We start from the raw sequence: 20,293 nt of genomic DNA on the forward strand, positions 1-20,293 counted from the left end.
TTAAGAAACTAAGGGGCTGGGTATGTAGCTCAGTTGATGAAGTATTTGCCTAGCATGTACAAAGCCTTAGGTTCTGTCCTCAGCACCATATAAAGCCATGCCTATAATCCCAGAACTCTGTGTTATTAGAAGTTCAAGGACATCCTCAGTTAAATAGCAAGTTAGAGGCCAGCATGGGGTATTAACACTGTCTCAAAAAAAGAAAGGAGGGAAGAAAAAATATATGTGTGCGTGTTTCTATTGTTGTATTAGATAATGCATATTCATAGAAAGGTACATGTAAATCACACTTTTTATAAGTCACTTTACTGTGTGAACATGTAATGAGTTGAATAATTAAAGAAATCCCATATTATTAAAATTTTCACTCATTTTGTTTAATTTTTTAATTTTCTTTAAAGGAACATTTAAATAAATTTCCCTGATCATGACATTTACTACAAATTTTACTTTTCTATTTATTTAAGCTTATTTTTATAAAAAAATAGAATAATGAGGGGCTGGTGTGATGTCTCTGGTTTAGAGCACTGTCTTCTCCAGTGGTTCTGAGTTAGTATCCGATGCCCTCTTCTGGCATGAAGGTGTATTTGCAGATAGAACACTCATACATAAAATATATAATTTTTTTTAAGTAGAGTAATGTTCTTAATAATAAATGTCAGGTTTGGAATGAAAGCAAGCAGGAATGGTCAGTAGCAAAACTATAATTGTTTTTGTTTATTTATTTTTTTTGGGGGGGGGTTGTTTGTTTGTTTTTTGAGGCAGGGTTTCTTTGTACCTTTGGAGCCTGTCCTGGAACTAGCACTTGTAGACCAGTCTGGCCTCGAACTCACAGAGATCCGCCTGCCTCTGCCTCCCGAGTGCTGGGATTAAAGGCATTCGCCACCACCACCCAGCTGTTTATTTTGTTGTTGTTGTTGTTGTTGTTGTTGTTTTGTTTTATTTTTTAAAAAAACAGGGTTTCTCTATTTAGTGCAGGCTGTCTTGGAATTCTCACTGTGTAGACTAGGCTGACCTCAAACTCACAGAGTACTAGGATTAAAAGCATGCACCATCATGCTCAGCCTCCAATTGATATTTTTTATGTTGTTGTAGTTGTTGGAGGTTTTATTATTTAATTGGGTTTTTTGTTTACTTGTTTGAGATAGGGTCTTGTTATATAGTACCAGGATGGCTTTAAGCTTGAGATCCTCCTACTTTAGCCTCCTGACTATGGGACAGCAAATGTGTACCACCAAACCTGGTTTGGTGTCAGATTGGATACTGGGGATACTTGCATACTCTTAATGTTATTAGTAATAATTTGGTTTGCAAGAAACTCCAGAGAGTGTCTTAGTGGAACTTAAGTATTAGTGATCTTCGCTGGACAACAACATGATTTGTGTGGAAAAGGGATGCCTAGTCTCGTAGGTGTATTTCTCAATCAGCATGGAGGGCAAGGGCCCACACCTGAGGTTGTTCTCTGGCCTCCACATGTACTCCATGAGACACTCACTATCCTTGGACACATGTGGATTGCCTTTTTCATTTCCTGTGTTTTATCTGTGCACTTCTCTGCAGGTTTTAATGTTGCCTTCATTTTGTTGATAGGTTCTCCAGTGCCACAGACCCAGTCACCACAGTCACTCTTGCTGGGTGCTAGACTACAGAGCGCCCCCACCCTCACTGATATCTATCAGAACAAGCAGAAGCTCAGAAAACAGCACTCTGACCCCGTGTGTCCATCGCATGCAGGAGCTGGGTATAGTTACTCACCTCAGCCTAGTCGGCCTGGCAGCCTTGGAACCTCTCCCACCAAGCACATGGGGTCCTCTCCACGGAGTTCTGACTGGTTCTTTAAAACTCCTTTACCAACAATCATTGGTTCTCCTACTAAGGTGTGTTTCTTAAGCTCTTTTATAAGAATAGTTATAATCGTAGTGAATAGTCACTGGGTTGAGTGCTTTCCTTTCCGAAAAGGAAGTTAGTCCTTAAAGAGCTTAAAGGAACAGCCCATATTATAAACATCATATAACACATCACTCATAAATACAAAGCCAGTATTTGAATCCACATCTAAGTCCCAAATCTATACTCATGTCCAGTGTACCATATATCCTGTTGGTTCTGAACATTTTATAATACATCGTATTAACTAGCTTTTATATGTTTCTTTAGACTACAGCTCCTTTCAAAATCCCTAAAACACAAGCATCTTCTAACCTCTTAGCCTTGGTTACTCGTCATGGGCCTGTTGAAAGCCAGTCCAAAGATGGAAATGACCCTCGTGCATGTACCCATTGCCTCTTAGTCCAAGGAAGTGAGAGGCAACGATCTGAGCTACAGAGCAAGGCAGTATTTGGCAGGTAAAAGACTAATGAAAACTAATTCATAAATCACTGTATTCTGTTGTAAAAGCAATTAGATACATTAGTAGGTGTTTTATGCCATGTGATTAATAATATGTACCATATACATTTGGAATTAGTTGGGGAGAAAAGGGTTTATTTGGCTTATACTTCCATATTACTGTCCATCACTGAAGAAAGGACAGGAACTCAAACGGCAGAATCCTAGAGGCAGGAGCTGATGCAGAGGCCATAGAGGGTGCTGCTGACTGGCTTATTCCCCATGGCTTGCTCAGCCTGCTTTCTTTTAGAACCCAGGACCACCCGCATAGGGAAAGCCCCACCCACCATGTGCTGATCTCTACCTCCATTGATTACTAATTGGGAAAATCCCCTACAACCAGATCTCATAGAAGCATTTCCTCAAATGGGGCTCCTTCCTGTCTGATGACTCTAGTTTATTATAGTTTATTATCAAGTTGATACCCAAACCAGCCAGTACAGAGCTCTTCCTGAGTTTCTTAAGTAAACCATTTCTTTTATTTTTGTTAGAGAAGTCAGTCTATATGCCGAAGTATTCTTTGGTTTTGTTTTTTTTTTTTTGGTTTTTTGAGACAGGGTTTCTCTGTGGTTTTGGAGCCTGTCCTGGAACTAGCTCTTGTAGACTAGGCTGGTCTCGAACTCACAGAGATCCGCCTGCCTCTGCCTCCCGAGTGCTGGGATTAAAGGCGTGTGCCACCACAGCCCGGCTCTGCCGAAGTATTCTTTATCAGTTTTAAAAGGTGCTTTCCTATTACTCACATCACTGTTCTTTTTAGATCTGTCAGTACTGGGAAGTTATCAGACCAGCAAGTAAAGGTGCCATTAGGTGGACACCAGGGCAGCACGGATAGTTTAAATACAGAACGACCAATGGATATAGGTAAGAAAATGTTCTTAATTTGTCAACAGGTAATTTGTTAGCATATGCATAATTTATTACTTTATAATAAAGTGTCACAAGCTTGATGGCTTAAAACAACACAAATACATATTTTTATATAGTTGTAGAGGTCATTCTTTCATCTCATTTGCCTTTTCAATACCCATCCAAACAAATCTTACTCAGTAAATTGATGAGCAATACTCTATGATTCGAAGATTTGTGTCCAAAATGTTATTGTTGGTAGGATTTTCCTGGCTGAAGTTAGCCTAAATACAATACTCCCAAACTTTTTTTTTTTTTAAATAGCAGCTGAATCCCAGAAAGATACAGTTACTAAGGCCCCTGGACCTTTCAGAGTTGCTCCAGAATTTATATATATTGAGCACTCCTTTTGAGATTATCTGAACTGTTTATACAAAAATAAGAAAATTAAAAACAAACAAACAGAAAAACCACCAGTGAGATTTCATATCCTTACCCCAAGGTTGTTTGCAGTTAAAATTTCTGGAATGTATTCTAGGCATCCCTAAGTATTATATATACCCACATTTTGCAGTCAATCATAATCTTGTTTTCTCTAGGTTCTTTTGTTTGGGTTTGTTTTGTTTTGTTTTGTTTCTTTGAGACGGGATCTCTTTTCATAGCCCTGGCAGTCCTGAAATTCACTACGTAGATGATGCTGGCCTAGAATTCAGAGACCCACTTGGCCTTTGTCTCCTGAATGTACTAAAATTAAAGGCGTGTGCCACCATGCCCAGCTACCATGCCCAGCTCCCTATTGTCTTTATTACATTCTAAAAAATATCTGGACAGGGCTAGAGAGATGGCTCAGTGGTTAAGAGCACTGACTGTTCTTCCCGAGGTCTCCGGTTCAATTCCCAGCACTCACATGGCAGCTCACAACTGTCTGAAAATCCAGTTCCAGGGAATCTGACACCTTCACACCAATGCACATAAAATAAAGTTAAATAAACCATAAAAAAATTTAAAAAATATCTGGGCCAACAAATTACCTCATTTGATTTGTTCTCTAGTCTGAAGAGAACAACTCTAAAGACCGTAGGCGTTAATATGTCACTTCATTCTGATCTTGCTATGCAGTGTCTGAAGAGAAGGACCGTGGAATCTCACAGTAGTTGTTATGTTGTCTTTTTCTTTTTAACTTAAGAATGTCTTTGGACTAGAACACGTCCTGTGTAGATGTATAAAGTTGGATATTGAATTTTTTTTTGAGACAGACTGTCACTGTGCAACCCTGCCTGGCCTAGAACTTACTAGATAGGCCAGACTGGCCTCAAATTTGTGGTTATTCTCTGGCCTCTGCCTCTAGAGTTCTGGGATTGCATGTGTGCTACTACACTCTGCCCTTGTTCCATCTTTACTGCTTTCTTGTGATTAGTTTCATGTCACATTTTGATTCCCTTAATGGTGTTTTTTAACTGTTTAGTTTTTAATGATTGCCTTAGGACTTACCATATATTTTCACCATCAACTTGAAATTTACACTAACTTGATTCTAGTAACGTATAGAAATATTATTCCTCTTGGGGATTGTACAAGCAAGGAGGGGGGTCAAGATCATGATCAGGAGCTTATGGACTGTACCAACAGCTAGAGAGCCTACATGGGATCAACCTAGTCCTTCTCTATGTTGATAACAATGTGTAACTGTAGGGATAAGTCCAAGTCCAGCCCATTGGGGGCGTGTTCGCCTCAGGCTAATGTTTACCTATGAAGCCGCCCCTTCTGCTTCCTGTTCTCCTCCGTGGAAACCGTGGTACTGTAAGTCTATTTCTACATTAAAGCTGTATATATTTTTTACAATCTGTCTGCATTCATTTTACGCGCTACATGTAACTTGGTCTGTTTATGGGGGTCCCCAGCAGTAGGACCAGGATCTGTCCCTGGCTTTTTGGAATCTATTCCCCATGCAGGGATATCTCACCAAGCCTTGATGGAGGGATGGAGCGTAGTCCTGCCTCAATGTAATATGAAATGCTTGACATGTTGACTCCCCTGGGAGGCCTGCCCCTTTCTGAATATAGAAGGAGTGGATGGGGGATAGATGGGAGGTAGGAGGAGGCAGTAGGAAGAGAGGAAGGAAGGGTAACTGTGGATGGTATGTAAAATAAATGAAAAAATTAATAAAAAATTACTCCTCTTAAGTACTAATTTCCATTTCCTTTCTTAGTGCCATCATTGTTACTCTACACGTATAAGAAAATGTGATATTTTTTTAGATTTTATTTTTATGAATATGAGTGTTTGCTTGTGTGTTTATATGTGTACCACCTTTGCCAGGTGCCCGTAGAGGCCAGAAGAATATGTTAGAGCCTCTGGAACTAGACTTAAAGATGTTTAGTTCCCAGCACCCCCTTGGGGCCTGACAACCACCAATAACTCCAGATTCAAGGTATTTTCTGACCTTCTGGGGTTCTTGTCATGTGCACAGACAGATATACACATAATTGGAAATAATAAAATATTCTAAATTACAATTTTTAAATATTATAAAAAACAAGCTGTGTCCATCAAAATCCAAGCAAAATTCTTCAAAGACCTCGACAGAACGGTACTCAACTTCATTTGGAAAAGCAAAAAACCCAGGAATAGCCAAAACAATCCTGTGCAATAAAAGAACTTCTGGAGGCATCACAATCCCTGACTTCAAACTCTACTACAGAGCTACAGTACTGAAAACAGCCTGGTACTGGCATAAGAACAAACAGGATGACCAATGGAACTGAATAGAAGACCCGGATATCAATCCACACATCTTCGAACACCTGATTTTTGACAAAGAAGCAAAAAAATATCAAATGGAAAAAAGAAAGCATATTTAACAAGTGGTGCTGGCATAACTGGATATCAACATGTAGAAAAATGAAAATAGACCCATATCTATCACCATGCACAAAACTCAAGTCCAAATAGATCAAAGACCTCAAAGCCAGCCACACTGAACCTTATAGAAGAGAAAGTGGGAAGTACACTTGAACGCATTGGCACAGGGAACCACTTCCTAATATAACCCCAGCAGCACAGACACTGAGAGAAACAATCAATAAATGGGACCTCCTGAAACGGAAAAGCTTCTGTAAAGCAAAGGACACAGTCAACAAGACAAAACGACAGCCTACAGAATGGGAAAAGATCTTCACTAACCCCACATCAGGCAGAGATCTGATCTCCAAAATATATAAAGAACTCAAGAAATTGGACACCAAAAGAACATATAATCTAATAAAAAAAATGGAGTACAGACCTAAACAGAGAACTCTCAACAGAGGAATCTAAAATGGCTGAAGGACACTTAAGGAAATGTTCAACATCCTTAGTCATCAGAGAAATGAAAATCAAAACAACTCTGAGATTCCATCTTACACCTGAAAGAATGGCCAAGATCAAAAACACTGATGACAACTTATGATAGAAAGGTTGTAGAGAAAAGGGAACACTTCTGCATTGCTGGTGGGAATGCGAGCTGGTACTACAACCCCTTTGGATGTCAGTGTGGCGATTTCTCAGAAAATTGGGAAACAACCTTCCTCAAGACCCAGTAATACCACTTTTGGGTATATATCCAAAGGATGCTCAATCGTGCCACAAGGACATGTGCTCTCAACCATGTTCATAGCAACTTTGTCATAGCCAGAACCTGGAAACAACCTAAATGCCTCTTGACCGAAAAATGAATAATAAAAAAAATGTGGTGCATTTACAAATGGAATACTACACAGCAGAAAAAATAACAATAGCTTGAATTTTGCAGGAAAATGGATGGAGCTAGAAGACATTATTTTGAGTGAGGTAACCCAGACACAGAAAGACAATTATCACATGTACTCACTCATAGGTGGTTTTTAAACATAAAGCAAAGAAAGCCAGCCTACAAATCACAATTCCAGAGAACTTAGACAACAATGCGGATGCTAAGAGAGGCATATGTAGATATAATCAACATGGGAAGTAGAAAGTATAAAAAGACAAGATGTCCTGAGTAAATTGGGAGCATGGGGACCTTGGGGGAAGGTTGAAGGGGAGAGGGGAGAAGAGAAAAATGTAGAACTCAATAAATATCAATTAAAAAAAGGAAAAAAAAGAAAAAAAACTCAGCATGTAGGAAGCACCACCTGCCTCCCCCCAAAAAAGTTGAGTTAATAAAAAGTTAATTTACATTAATATTTCAGTACATTCTTTTCTTTTTTTTTTCTTTTCTTTTCTTTTTTTTTTTTTTTTTTTTGGTTTTTCGAGTCAGGGTTTCTCTGTGGTTTTAGAGCCTGTCCTGGAACTAGCTCTTGTAGACCAGGCTGGTCTCGAACTCACAGAGATCCGCCTGCCTCTGCCTCCCGAGTGCTGGGATTAAAGGCGTGCGCCACCACCGCCCGGCCAGTACATTATTTTCTTATTTACCATTTTTGGTTGTAAAGTTACTTCTGTGGATTTGAGTTTCCATCTAATGTTATTTTTTTACTCAGATATAGCTTTGTTCTCATCTCTATTCTTTATGTTATTAGGAAATAAATTACAACAACAGAATTATATGTTATTCTTCTTTTAGATTTATTTTGTTTTGTGTATATGAATGTTTTACCTTCATGTATTTATGTGCATTATGTTTGTGCGTGTTGCACATGGGATACAAATGGTCGTGAGTCACCATGTGAGTTTTGGAAACCAAACTCAGGTTCTCTGCAAGAGCAGCAAATGCCCTTAACTGCTGAGGCATCTCTCTAGCTCCATGCATGTTATTTTTACAAAGTTACTTTTCAAATCATTTGAGAAAGGAGAAGGAGGGTGTAGTCACACTCTTTAATAATTACATATTTACCTTTATTTAATGCACTTTTATTTCCCCCTCACCTATATGGATTACTTTCTGGGGCCAGTTACTTAAGACTTGAAGAACTTTTCCTTGGTATTTCTTGTCAGAATATCAAATCTGGTAGTCTCAAGCTATTTAGGAATATTTCTTTTACCTTTTTTTTTTTAAAAAAAAATCTGTTCCAGGGAGTAGTGGTGCACACTTTTAATCCCAGCACTCAGGAGGCAGAGGCAGGCAGATATCTTGAGTTCAAGATCAGTTTGATCTACAGAAGGAATTCCAGGATAGGCAGGATTACACAGAAACCATCTCAAAAAAAAAAAGAAAAAAGAAAAAGCTTTTAACAATCTATGTGTATATTCATATTTGTATGTGAAAGTAGAGGCATACATGTAACACTGTGTGTTTAAGTCTGGACACCCTCAGTGCCATTCTTCACCTTCTCCATGTTTGAGATAGTCTCAGGCCACCTAGGCCATGAATTTCCAGGGATTCTTGTGATTCCACCTCCCACTCACCGTAGAAGCATTGGAATTACAGGCATGCTCAGCTTCATGATTGTTCTAAGGATCCAAACTCAGAATAGTATAGCAAGTGCTCTACCCACTGACCCATTTCTCCAATAAGAAATATATCAGTATAACCTCAGGTCAAAGATTTACTCTTTTTATTTTTATGCAAATAAGGCAATAGCCCAACTCTGATTCATTTCTGAGTTTTCTATATAAAATTTTTTAATAACACAATTCTTTATTGAGTCTTTGGGAATTTCACATGTACCCCAATCTTGCTCACCTCCCAGAATCTCAATATCCACCTCTCACCCCTTCAGCGCCCCAAGAAACCCCCCAAATTAACTAAAAATAATACAAACAAACAAAAACCCACCTCTCCTGCCTCTCCAACCCCTCTTCGTTCCTCCTAGTGGTACTGGGAGCTGCGGTGTGTCATGCAGTAAACCCTTTTGTCATTCAGCACTGCCCAGAAATGTTCATTGCAGTGAGTCACTGGTCTGGTTCAAGGCCTCTGGCCTTTGGCACACCATCATCACTGGACCCTCACAACTGTCAGTAACTCCAGTTCCAGGACTTCCAGTAACTCCTTCTGACCTCCAGCAGTTCCTATATGTTCATGTATACAGTCAGGCACACAGTCATGAAATAAAATATTTTTTAAATCTACACCTTAGGGAACTCAGTACAATTACTGTTCGTATTGGGAAGGAAAAAGTTCAGAGTGCAGTGATTAGGAAATGATGTCAGTTTCCAAGTCTCACTACCTCTTCATTATAACACCCTTGTAGTCATAACCATGCTTTTCTAGGCCAGGCTCTGTAATAAACATGTTATTTTCTTGCAGATGATGCATGGTTCCAATTCTAGTTAAGGAACAGGATTAGGAGGTTGTGTCAGATGATGCACACTCTGGTATTATTTAAAGTTACTGCATGTTCTGTGCTCTGTAAATCAAGACAGAAAGCTTCTGATTAGTAAGCTGTGTGCTATGTCTTTTTAGTTACTTTCTTAGAAATAGTTAACCTTGCAGCTTAAGATGCGAAATAGGGAAAGATGGCAACATAAAGCAGTTGCTGACATAGAATGGCATTCATTTCTTAGGCATCTTCAGTTAGAGGTGTTGCTTGGCACTACAATTAATGGGAGACTAGTAACATATTGTTCAGCTTCCCCACCAGGATAGTGTTTTACTGTGTAGCTCCAACTGGCCTGGAACTTATTATGTAGCCCAGATTGTAGTGTTAGGAATTGAACCTACAGCCTTGTCATACCAGGTAATATATTAATATATGTAATATATATATACATATACATACCATTGAGCTCTTTCCTAGTCTTTCAAAATTAATGATTTATAGGGGCTGGAGAGGTAGCTCAGTAGTTGAGTGTTTAGTGTTCATACAGGGACCCAGGTCAGTCCCCAGTACCTACCTGGGGGCTCAAAACTATTCATAACTCTGGGAACAGGGCATCCAGCACCTCTTCTGGTTTCTTTGAGTACCACGCACATGTGCAGTGCACATACATAAGTTTGAGCAGAATACACCTACACTTAAATAACTTCAAAAAAGTAATATATGGACATTTGAAAGCAAGCAAAATGACAGTACTTATTTAGCTATTCCCTTAGTTTAAGATCTATTCTTTGATGTTTATGATTTATATGTAAATATTTTATTGTTTGGTCCCATAAAGATAATAATTTTTAAATGTCTGGCTGTGAAAAGGCTCTGAACTAATCTTGCTGGTTCTGCATGCTTTGGTGGATGGGGTAACTTTTCAGCTACCCTTCATTTAATCCAAAATAACCCACCAGCCCCAGCCTGACTAGTACCTGCTGAACCCCCCCCCCCCCCGCCCCGTTCTTCCTGATAGAACAGAATGTCTAGTCTAAAGGCATAGATACACCTTGTTTAAACTTGGGTGTTTCCCATTTGTGTTGTGTTGTGTTTTGCCTGCATGTGTGTCTGTGTGAGTGCGCCATATCCCTCAGAACTGGACTTACAGATGCTTGTAAGCTGCCGTGTGGGTGCTAGGAACTGATTTTTGTTTTGTTTTTCAAGATATGGTCTCTCTTTGTAGTCTGGCTGTCCTGGAATTGACTCTGTAGATCAGGCTAGTCTCAAATTCACAGAAATTAATCTCTGCCTCTTCCTCCCAAATGCTGGGATTAAAGGCATGCGCTACCACCACCTGGCTGGGTACTAGGAACTGAACCCAAGTCCTCTGGAAGAGCAGCCAGTGCTCTTAACCACTGGACCATTTCTTTTTTGTTGTTGGTTTTTGTTTTGTTTTGTTTGTTTTATTTTTTGTTTTGTTTGTTTTTCAAGACAGGGTTTCTCTGTAGCTTTGGAGCCTATCCTGGAACTAGCATTTATAGACCAGGCTGTCCTCAAACTCACAGAGATCTGCCTGCCTCTGCCTCCCGAGTGCTGGGATTAAAGGTGTGTACCACCACTGCCGGGCTACAGATTTTTTTTTAATTTACTATGTAGCCCTGTCTGCCTGGAATTCACAATGTAGACCAGGCTCTTCAAACTCCTAGAGATCTGTCTGCCTCTGCCTCCCAAGTGCTGGGATTAAAAATATGACCTACCAGCTAGATGGTGGTGGCACACACCTTTAATCCCAGCATTTAGGAAGCAGAGGCAGGTGGATCTCCAAATTTGAGGCCAGCTTGCTCTACAGAGTAAATTCCGGACCAGAGAAGGCTACACAGAGAAACCCTGTCTTGAAAAACCAAATAAATAAATGTGACCTACCACACCCTATTCTTTTTAATTACATTAAGCTTTTAATTTTGCATGTGTATTTATGTAAGTAGGCATGCACATGTCATTGCATGCATGTGGAAGTCAGAGGACAACTTGCCAGAGGCAGTTCTTCTCCCTTCAGGATCTTAGGAGTCAAACTCAGGTCATCAGCTTTGAGGGCAATTTCTCATGCTGACCCAGTTTGATGACCCTTAAAATATTCTTACTGGAAATATATATTGAATGATCATTTTAGAATTAATGTTAGAATTGTAGAATTGATATTAAACAAGCCTGGAGAGGTGGCTCATCAGCTAAAGGACTTACTGCTCTTGCATTGGATATGAGTTTGCCTCCAAGCATCCACCTTAGGCAGCTCACAACTGCCTGTAACTCCAACTCCAAGGGGATCTGATGCTTAGCCTTAGTGGATACCTGTACCCACTTGCATATACTCTATCACACACATACACATAATTTAAAATAATAAAAATAAACATTAAAATTAATATAAAAGCATGTTTCCTAGTTCCATATAGGATACTCTGAATGTAATCTAATATCTGGCTAACTTTTTGTTTTAGCTCCTGCAGGAGCCTGTAGTGTTATGCTGGCATTGCCGGCAGGAACCGCAGCAAGTGCCAGAGCTGTCCTCTTCACTGTGGGGTCTCCTCCACACAGTGCCACAGCCCCTACTTGTGCTCACATGGTCCTTCGAACAAGAACCACCTCAGGTAAGGAGCAGTGTTCTAGTGCATTACATGACTGTTCCGATAAGTGAAATCAGACAAATCACTTTACTTCTCTAGGCTTTGATTTCTGTTCCAGTAAAGTGATTGCAGCTGTTTACCCTCCTTAAAGAGTTATATGTCAGAAGTAAATGAAGCAACATGAAAAGTAAAATTAATATATACTATACCATACTTTACTATATGCTATATACTATATACTATATGGGAGACTGGGGAGGGCTCAGAAGTTAAGAGCACTGGATGCTCTTCCAGAGGTCCTGAATTCAATTCCCAGCAACTACATGGTGACTCACAGCCATCTATGAGACCTGGTGCCTTCTTCTGGTGGGTAGGCATACATGTATGTTTGTATATACATAAAGAGACCATGTTCATATATTCAAATAGAATGAGGAGCCTGGGGATTTTCTTTAAATATTTTCTTTGTCACTTGAATAGGTTATGTTCAGTAAATGAGAAGTTAGTATGAAAGCCCCTTCTGACTATTTGGACATGTGCTACATGTGTTGTTTTTTTGCAGTGGGGTCCAGCAGCTCAGGAGGCTCCTTGTGCTCTGCAAGTGGCCGTGTGTGTGTGGGCTCCCCACCTGGGCCAGGCTTGGGCTCTTCCCCACCAGGAGCAGAGGCAGCTCCCAGCCTGAGATATGTGCCTTATGGTGCTTCACCACCCAGCCTAGAGGGTCTCATCACCTTTGAAGCCCCTGAACTACCAGAGGAGACACTGATGGAGGTAGGGAAGAGATTGCAGGGTGTGTGAATATATTGTTGATCTGATGTGGTGTTCTAACAATGATGAAAGAACAAATTATATCAAATATTTCTGAAATTTCAAAATCCCTTTTTTGTTTTGTTTTGTTTGTTTGCTTGAGACAGGGCCTTACAATATAGCCCTGGATGCCCCAAAACTGTATAGGGGAGGCTGACTTTGAAGTTACCATTGCTAAGATTACAGTTATGCACCACCCATGCCCAACTCGATCTGTAGGAACTTAAAAGATTTTCCCTAGAAACATAATGTTTTATCCTCAGTACTTTCTTTCCTTCGTTAGGTAAAAAGCATCTAAACATAGATTTAAAATGCCAGCCTGCGGACAGTTTGGCTTCTGAGAGGGAGAGGCAGTTTCCTTTAAGGATGTGGCCTCTGTAGCGCCAGTGGATGGCCCACACCCATAAGTATATAGGCAGCACAAATTGAACTTGGTGGGTTATTAAAAAATGTGGACCTAAAGATTATAAGGTAAGGAGGTCATAATAGATCTGGGAGGAGTTAGGGAGAGAATTAGGTAGTTAATATGGCCAAAGTACATTGCATGAACTTCTTTAAAAATTAATAAAAATACTAAATTATAAAGTTAAATAATAATTATGCCAACATGGTGGCACATACCCATAATTCTAGCTCTTAGAAGCTGAGGCAGAAGTGTTTTGAGTTTGAGGTCAACCTGAGCTGCTTAGTAAAACCCTATGTCAATAATAATAGTAACAAGCCATACTACCAGGTTAGTCATTAACACAGAAATATTTCTGCTTAAGCAGACTAGATGCTACACTCATAGATCAGTACTTTCCCTCTGGGGATCCAGTTCTACAGGAAAAACCACAGTGTATGTCATCTGTCCTATGCTGAGCACAAATCTAGGACCAGAGATCATTTTATGATTTTGGAGTTGTATCTCTCAGTTCCTCACTCCAACTTAAGGACAACACTCTATGTATTGGTGAATATAGTCTAATATGCTCTCACAAAACTGAGAGACATTTGGAAATTCTAGTGCTTTGTTCTTCTGTTTGAGAAAAACTTGGGGGTCTGGGGAAGTGACTCAGTAAAGTGCTTACCGCACATGTACAGAAAACTGAAAGTGGGTCCCAGAACCCACATAAAAAAAGACAGACATTGTTATTCTTTTTTAAAGATATAGTAGTGGGGGTCTGTGTGTTTTTTTTTTTAAAGATATAAGTGGGGACAGGGGAAGGCCGGCCCCACAAGGGGTAGCAGTAGGTGAACCAAGGCCACGGCCAGTCCCCTGATGCCTGGCGGGTCACCTTGGTAGGTGGGAGACAGATAACATCATGCAGAGAGAGTTTGGGTATAGAGTTTATTTAGTGGGTTATGGGGAAGAAAGGAAAAGTGGCGGGAGAGAAGGGAGGAGAGTGCAGAAGTTACCTCTTCAGGCTGGAGGAGGTGGATATCTGCTTCCCTTGGCAGTTTGGGGAGGGGAGGCTTGTCTCTTAAAGGACAGTGCACACAGTTGACAAACCAGGCCAGCAGATCATAACAGACATGGCATGGCTATAACCACAGCCCTGAAGGGAGTGGATTCCAGAAGCTTATTGCCAGCCAGTCTATCTGAATCACAGTTTCACATTTAAGGGGAAACTCTGTCACAAAACATAAGGTATGGGCTGGGGAGAACACTCAGTGATTTAGAACACTTAATACACATCTTGAGGAATAGAATTTGGAATCTAGCACCCAGGTAACAAGCCAGGTGTCTCCACCCACCTGTAACTCCACAGTTTCTTAGGGGACAGGGACAGAGAAATCACTGGAGCTTGCTGGTGTCCAGCCCTGATGAAAAAATAGGAGCCCCAATTTCAGGGGAAGACTACCTCAAAAGAATACACAGGGAGTGGTGGAGGACACCTGACATCATCTGACTGTCATATTCCTGCACAAGTATGCCCATACAACACACACACAACACACACACACTAATAAATACAAATAATTCTTTAAGAACAAGTGGAGAGCCGGGCGGTGGTGGCGCACGCCTTTAATCCCAGCACTCGGGAGGCAGAGGCAGGCGGATCTCTGTGAGTTCGAGACCAGCCTGGTCTACAGAGCTAGTTCCAGGACAGGCTCCAAAACCACAGAGAAACCCTGTCTTGAAAAAAACAAAAAAAAACAAACAAAACAAAACAAAAAAAAGAACAAGTGGAGACTGATCAAGGAAAGACACAAATACTAACACACATACAATTTAAATAAATGTTTAATCTTATTTGGAATTTTAAAATTCATTTATAATTAAAGAAAATTTTAGAATTGAATTTTGAAATTGCCTTGAAAAGACATCCTTTAGAATGTCTCTCATGCTATCATCTGAAAATCAGAGCTTTATTGTGAATCACTCTCATCTAAAAACCACCCCAGACTTAAAACTCACTGAACTGTAAAGTATATAGCACTTGCTGGCAACAGCTATAATTGCAGCTATTCAGATGGCGAAGCAGAAGGATAGAATTATAGACTAGCCTGTGTACATAGCAAGACCTTATCTCAGAAAAAGAGAAAAAAAGAAAAAAGTTTAATTTAGTGTTGAGTGTCCTTGTAATATTTTAATTTATGAGAGCATAGGTGCCACACTTATGCCGTATGGGGTAGAGAACAATTTTGGGGAGTTGGTTCTGGGACTCTTGTTTGTGTTGCAGTGTTTGCTTCAATAGCTAGCCCATGGGTTTCTGGATGATTTCCCCTTCTTCACCTCCCATCTCACTATAGCAGTTCTGAGATTACAGATGGGTTCTAGAGATTAACTCAGAATTTCAAGCTTGCATGGCAAGTGCTTCTACCTGCTGAGCATCTCTCCAAACCTATCTTTGTAATTTTTAAATTTTTAAAAATTTATAGCCGGGCAATGGTAGCGCACGCCTTTAATCCCAGCACTCAGGAGGCAAAGGCAAGTGAATCTCTGTGAGTTCAAGGCCAGCCTGGTCTACAGAGCAAGTTCCAGGAGAGCCAAGGCTAAGCAGAGAAATCCTGTCTCAAAAGAAAAAAAAAGTGTATGTATATACACACACCACATATACAGTATTTAGACCTTTGCCTGCATTGTATCTGTGTACCATTTGTGTGCCTGTTGTCATGGTGGTCAGGAGAGGGTATCAGATCACCTTGGATTTGGGGTTCCAAGTGTTTATGAGCCACCATGTGGGTGCTAGAAATTGAAGCCCTGTCCTCTGCAAGAGCAGTCAATGTTTGTAACTGCTGAGCCATCTCTCCATTTAACGGTAGTATATCCTACCGTTATACTCCTGATGCCTATTTTGTCATGTCTTTGTTTTACACATATTGATTCAGGATTCAGGTTTTGGTTTAGTTTGGTTTTATTTTTCTGGATAAAGCACAGCAACCTTTGTAGCCCACTTATGTGGATGCTATAATAAATGCAGACATATCTGCATATAATATTTAGTTTGATTTGTATTTATTTTCTAACAGCTCTCTAAAATTTAAAAACACTGGTTTTCTTTGATCATTCCAACGTTCATAAGTATGGGAAAACCTTTTATATACAATACATTTAAGTCCTTAATGTAAAATGTTATAAAACACCTTACCTTTGCAGCGAGAACACACAGACACCTTACGCCATCTGAACGTGATGCTAATGTTTACTGAATGCGTGCTGGACCTAACAGCAGTGAGGGGTGGGAACCCTGAGCTGTGCACATCTGCTGTGTCCTTGTACCAGATTCAGGAGAGTGTAGTCGTGGACCAGATCAGCCAGCTAAGCAAAGATTGGGGGTAGGTGCCTCCTGTCATTCATTTCCAGTTTATTTACACTTTCTGTAAATGTGTATTTAAATGTAAGCATTGTTATGTATTTTAAAAAATCATGTCTCATTTTTAAAAGCTGAAAGGAAATCTAAGTTGTTTAATTGTGTGAGATGTTACAAAAATTTATTATGTGACCTTAATATCACCTTTCTCTGAAAATTTACAACTGAAGATACTTGATGACCAAGGATGTTGTAATAAGAGCGGCAGGACTGCGTCCCCGGCACCCGGCCACCCACATGGCTAGCTCTAGCTTATGCCCCGAAATAATTACACGGAAACTGTATTCTTTTAAACACTGCTTGGCCCCTTAGTTTCAGCCTCTTAACCCATTTCTATTAATCTATGTAGCACCACGAGGTGCGCTTACCAGGGAGATTCTAGCCTACGGCTGTCTGGAGTGGGAGAATCATGGTGACTCCTTGACTCAGCTTCTTTCTCCCAGCATTCTGTTCTGTTTACCTATGTTTTACCTATGTTTACCCACCTATGTTTTAACCTATGAGGGCCAAGCAGTTTCTTTATTGCTTAACCAATGAAATCAACAGATTGATATATGACACTCCCACATCACTTCCCCTTTTTCTGTTTAAACAAAAAAAAGGAAGGCTTTAGCTTTAACGTAGCAAAATTACATATAGCAAAGCAGTTATCAAGCAAGAATTACAGTTATATATATTATATATATATATATATTTATATATATTTTATCTTTTATCATAACTAAGGAAAACTATAACTATCTATTCATTCTTCAACTCCATCAAAGACTCCAGAAGGATATAATACTACCTAAGTAAACAAGAAATAAGAAAACTCTAGAAATGACAGAGACATCTCACTGCCTGGACATTCACCCAAAGTTTTTTTGTACCGTTGGGGCATCCATCTTCAGCCTTCAGGCCCATAGTAACCAGCAGACATTTTCATCAAGCAGGAAATTCCAAAGACAGTTCAGTCACTTTCTGCTGTGTCCTGCAGAATGTCTCGCAGACTCTTTCATGAGTCAGGAACCCCAAAAGACCATCTCACCTTTAGGCAAGTTCAGCAGTCCTCTCTTTGCAGGTTCTCTTTGTCCAGTTTATGCAACAGTCCAGGCAAGAACAGTTTCTTGCCCAAATGGCTATCAAACTCCATAAGGAGCCTCTTCAATGCCCATCTTCCTCTTGAAGTAGATTGGTGCAGCCAGGAGCAGACGTGTCTCATTGTCATGAAAAGTCCTAAGTTATTAAAATATTTTAAATGCCATATTCTGCAGCCTTTGAGAGATATGAAGAATGCCTATCTGAAATATATCTCTATATATCTAGAAAATCTAAGTAACATGACTACAAACTTGACTTTATTTATGATTATTCATCAACAACCTATATTTCCTAATTATACATTACATTTTTAAATGAACTACACAATCACAATACCTTAATCAAGATCAGAAATACATATACATATAACAAAATTGACCTTAAAATCCATACCAATGCAAATTATTCATACCTATATCATTTCCCCCTTTAAATGTAAAAGAACATTTATAAACAATATTTTGGGAACATGGGCGCAGTTTTTTCTGTCCAAACTGCTTTCTGCTGAATGGGGGCGTAGTTAATTAGGTCTTTCATGGTATAACCTGTGTGCCAGGGTCATCTCAGTTGGCAGTTGAGTGAAGTAATTTTTTGAGGGTGTTCACATCAACCTTTTAGGAGGGCGTGGTCTATCATACCAAACTGGGATAGAAGAAATCCATAGAGTCTCATCCTCTGTGAAAACAAAAGAAGACTCTCTCCAAAGCATCATATCCTTAGACCCAAATTCTGAAGTCATACCCTCATGATATCCGTTCTGGTTACACTTGGCAGTCCATATAATGAAATGTCTCTCTGTACTTAGCTCCTTCACAGTCAAAAATTTTAAAGAAAACACAATGTACATAATCCAGACTCTCTGTGAATTTTCCATTTTTACGTGGCTTATTTTTCTTTATTTCTTTTAATCTCTTAACTATCTGTACTCTGTCTCTTTAAAGACTTTACCTTTTTTTTTTAAGACATTAACTTTATTCTTTATATTCCTTTTCTTTTCTCTCCCAAGCCTACGTACATTCATCCAACACTGTGACTCATTTAGTGGTCTGAATCTGTCCTATTGTGAATCTGCAATTTTTTTTTTTTTTTTTTTTTTACTATCCAGGAGCACTTTGTTTTGTGCCTTTAAATCACTAAGCGCTTAAGAATCTAAGCTGTGACATTCCTAGGTCAAAAACAGGTACTGCCAGCTTGCCCGCCCAATCCAACATGGCTGAGCCGCTCGTGCCTCTGAGCCGCAGCAGGCAATGACTTTCTTTAAGGCACACAGCGAGTCTAGTTGTCATCAAACAAATCGTAGCACTTTACTCCAAATGCTCCATTCAAAAGCTCTGTCTCCCACAGGAGCTGGACAGAGATCGCAATGGCGGCACAGTCCAGAAAGCTGGCATTTTAAAACAGCCAGTTTTTTTCCTGCTGCTGAGTCAGGAAAATTTCAAAATGGAGGACGTACCATTTTGTGCTAGCTCTGGGGCCGCCAGGTAGGAGCGGCACTCAGCACTTTAATTCTGAGACTGAACGTGCAGCACAGAAATTCTTTTCATCCAAGTTACATCCAAATCTGACACGCACTCTGCGCAGTACTGACGGCAGGAATCCACCATGCTCTTCGGCCTGCCTAAGCCTGATTCTGCAGTCTGCCCAGGTGCAGGCGGGGAGTGCTGAGCCATTGGCACGGTCTCAGAGCAGTCTCCTTCCGATCCCAAGCAGGAACAGAAACATCCAGTCCCATAAAATCCACTGAAATGCTTTAAAGCCAGAGTTCACGCTGGCAGCACAGCCCCAAGAAGCTGTGCTTTAAAATGACACAGCGTTTTTTTCTGCTGCTGATGCCGAATCAGGAAATCTCTCTACAGCACGCCACCAACAAACAGCAAAAATCTGTGTTAAACTCTCTCTCCCTTATTTTTAAGCCTTCTCAGGTTTTTAAGTGGATTTAGTCCATCACATAGGGCGCCACTCTGTTGTAATAATTGGAGCCGCGGGGCTGCGTCCCTGGCACCCCCTCCGCCTGCGCCTGCACGGCTAGCTTTAGCTTATGCCTGAAATAATTACACGGAAACTGTATTCTTTTAAACACTGCTTGGCCCCTTAGTTTCAGCCTCTTAACCCATTTCTATTAATCTATGTAGCACCACGAGGTGCGCTTACCAGGGAGATTCTAGCCTACGGCTGTCTGGAGTGGGAGAATCATGGTGGCTCCTTGACTCAGCTTCTTTCTCCCAGCATTCTGTTCTGTTTACTCCACCCACCTATGTTTTTACCTATGAGGGCCAAGCAGTTTCTTTATTGCTTAACCAATGAAATCAACAGATTGATATATGACACTCCCACACAAGGAGGTCATACGGATTTTTGTTTCAGTGTTCCTGTAATATTCCAAGCTCACATATCTTTCTCCTTACTAATTCTTCTCCATTTAGGAGTTAAATGTATATTTAAAAGTCAAGACGGGAGCTGGAGAGATGACTCAGGTTAAGAGCATTGACTACTCTTCAAGAGATCCTGAGTTCAATTCCCAGCAACCACATGGTGGCTCAAAACTGTCTGT

At 40.2% G+C, this 20,293-nt stretch overlaps 1 protein-coding gene across 3 annotated transcripts in view; it reads left to right on the plus strand.

Annotated features, from left to right (window-relative positions):
- Nucleotides 1-20,293, plus strand: part of Ulk2 (unc-51 like autophagy activating kinase 2) — a 75,701-nt gene that overhangs the window by 49,157 nt on the left and 6,251 nt on the right. For all 3 annotated transcript variants that reach the window (XM_041663882.1, XM_041663883.1, XM_041663884.1), the window contains 6 exons: nt 1,591-1,877; nt 2,158-2,345; nt 3,146-3,249; nt 11,930-12,079; nt 12,618-12,826; nt 16,446-16,624. In XM_041663882.1, coding sequence (XP_041519816.1) covers nt 1,591-1,877; nt 2,158-2,345; nt 3,146-3,249; nt 11,930-12,079; nt 12,618-12,826; nt 16,446-16,624 — 1,117 coding nt within the window. The remainder of the gene's footprint in view (nt 1-1,590; nt 1,878-2,157; nt 2,346-3,145; nt 3,250-11,929; nt 12,080-12,617; nt 12,827-16,445; nt 16,625-20,293) is intronic.

The sequence above is a fragment of the Microtus oregoni genome, unplaced genomic scaffold, assembly GCF_018167655.1.
Source record: "Microtus oregoni isolate MIOR12 unplaced genomic scaffold, Mior012 000015F_ref0000493, whole genome shotgun sequence".
Lineage (NCBI taxonomy): Eukaryota > Metazoa > Chordata > Mammalia > Rodentia > Cricetidae > Microtus > Microtus oregoni.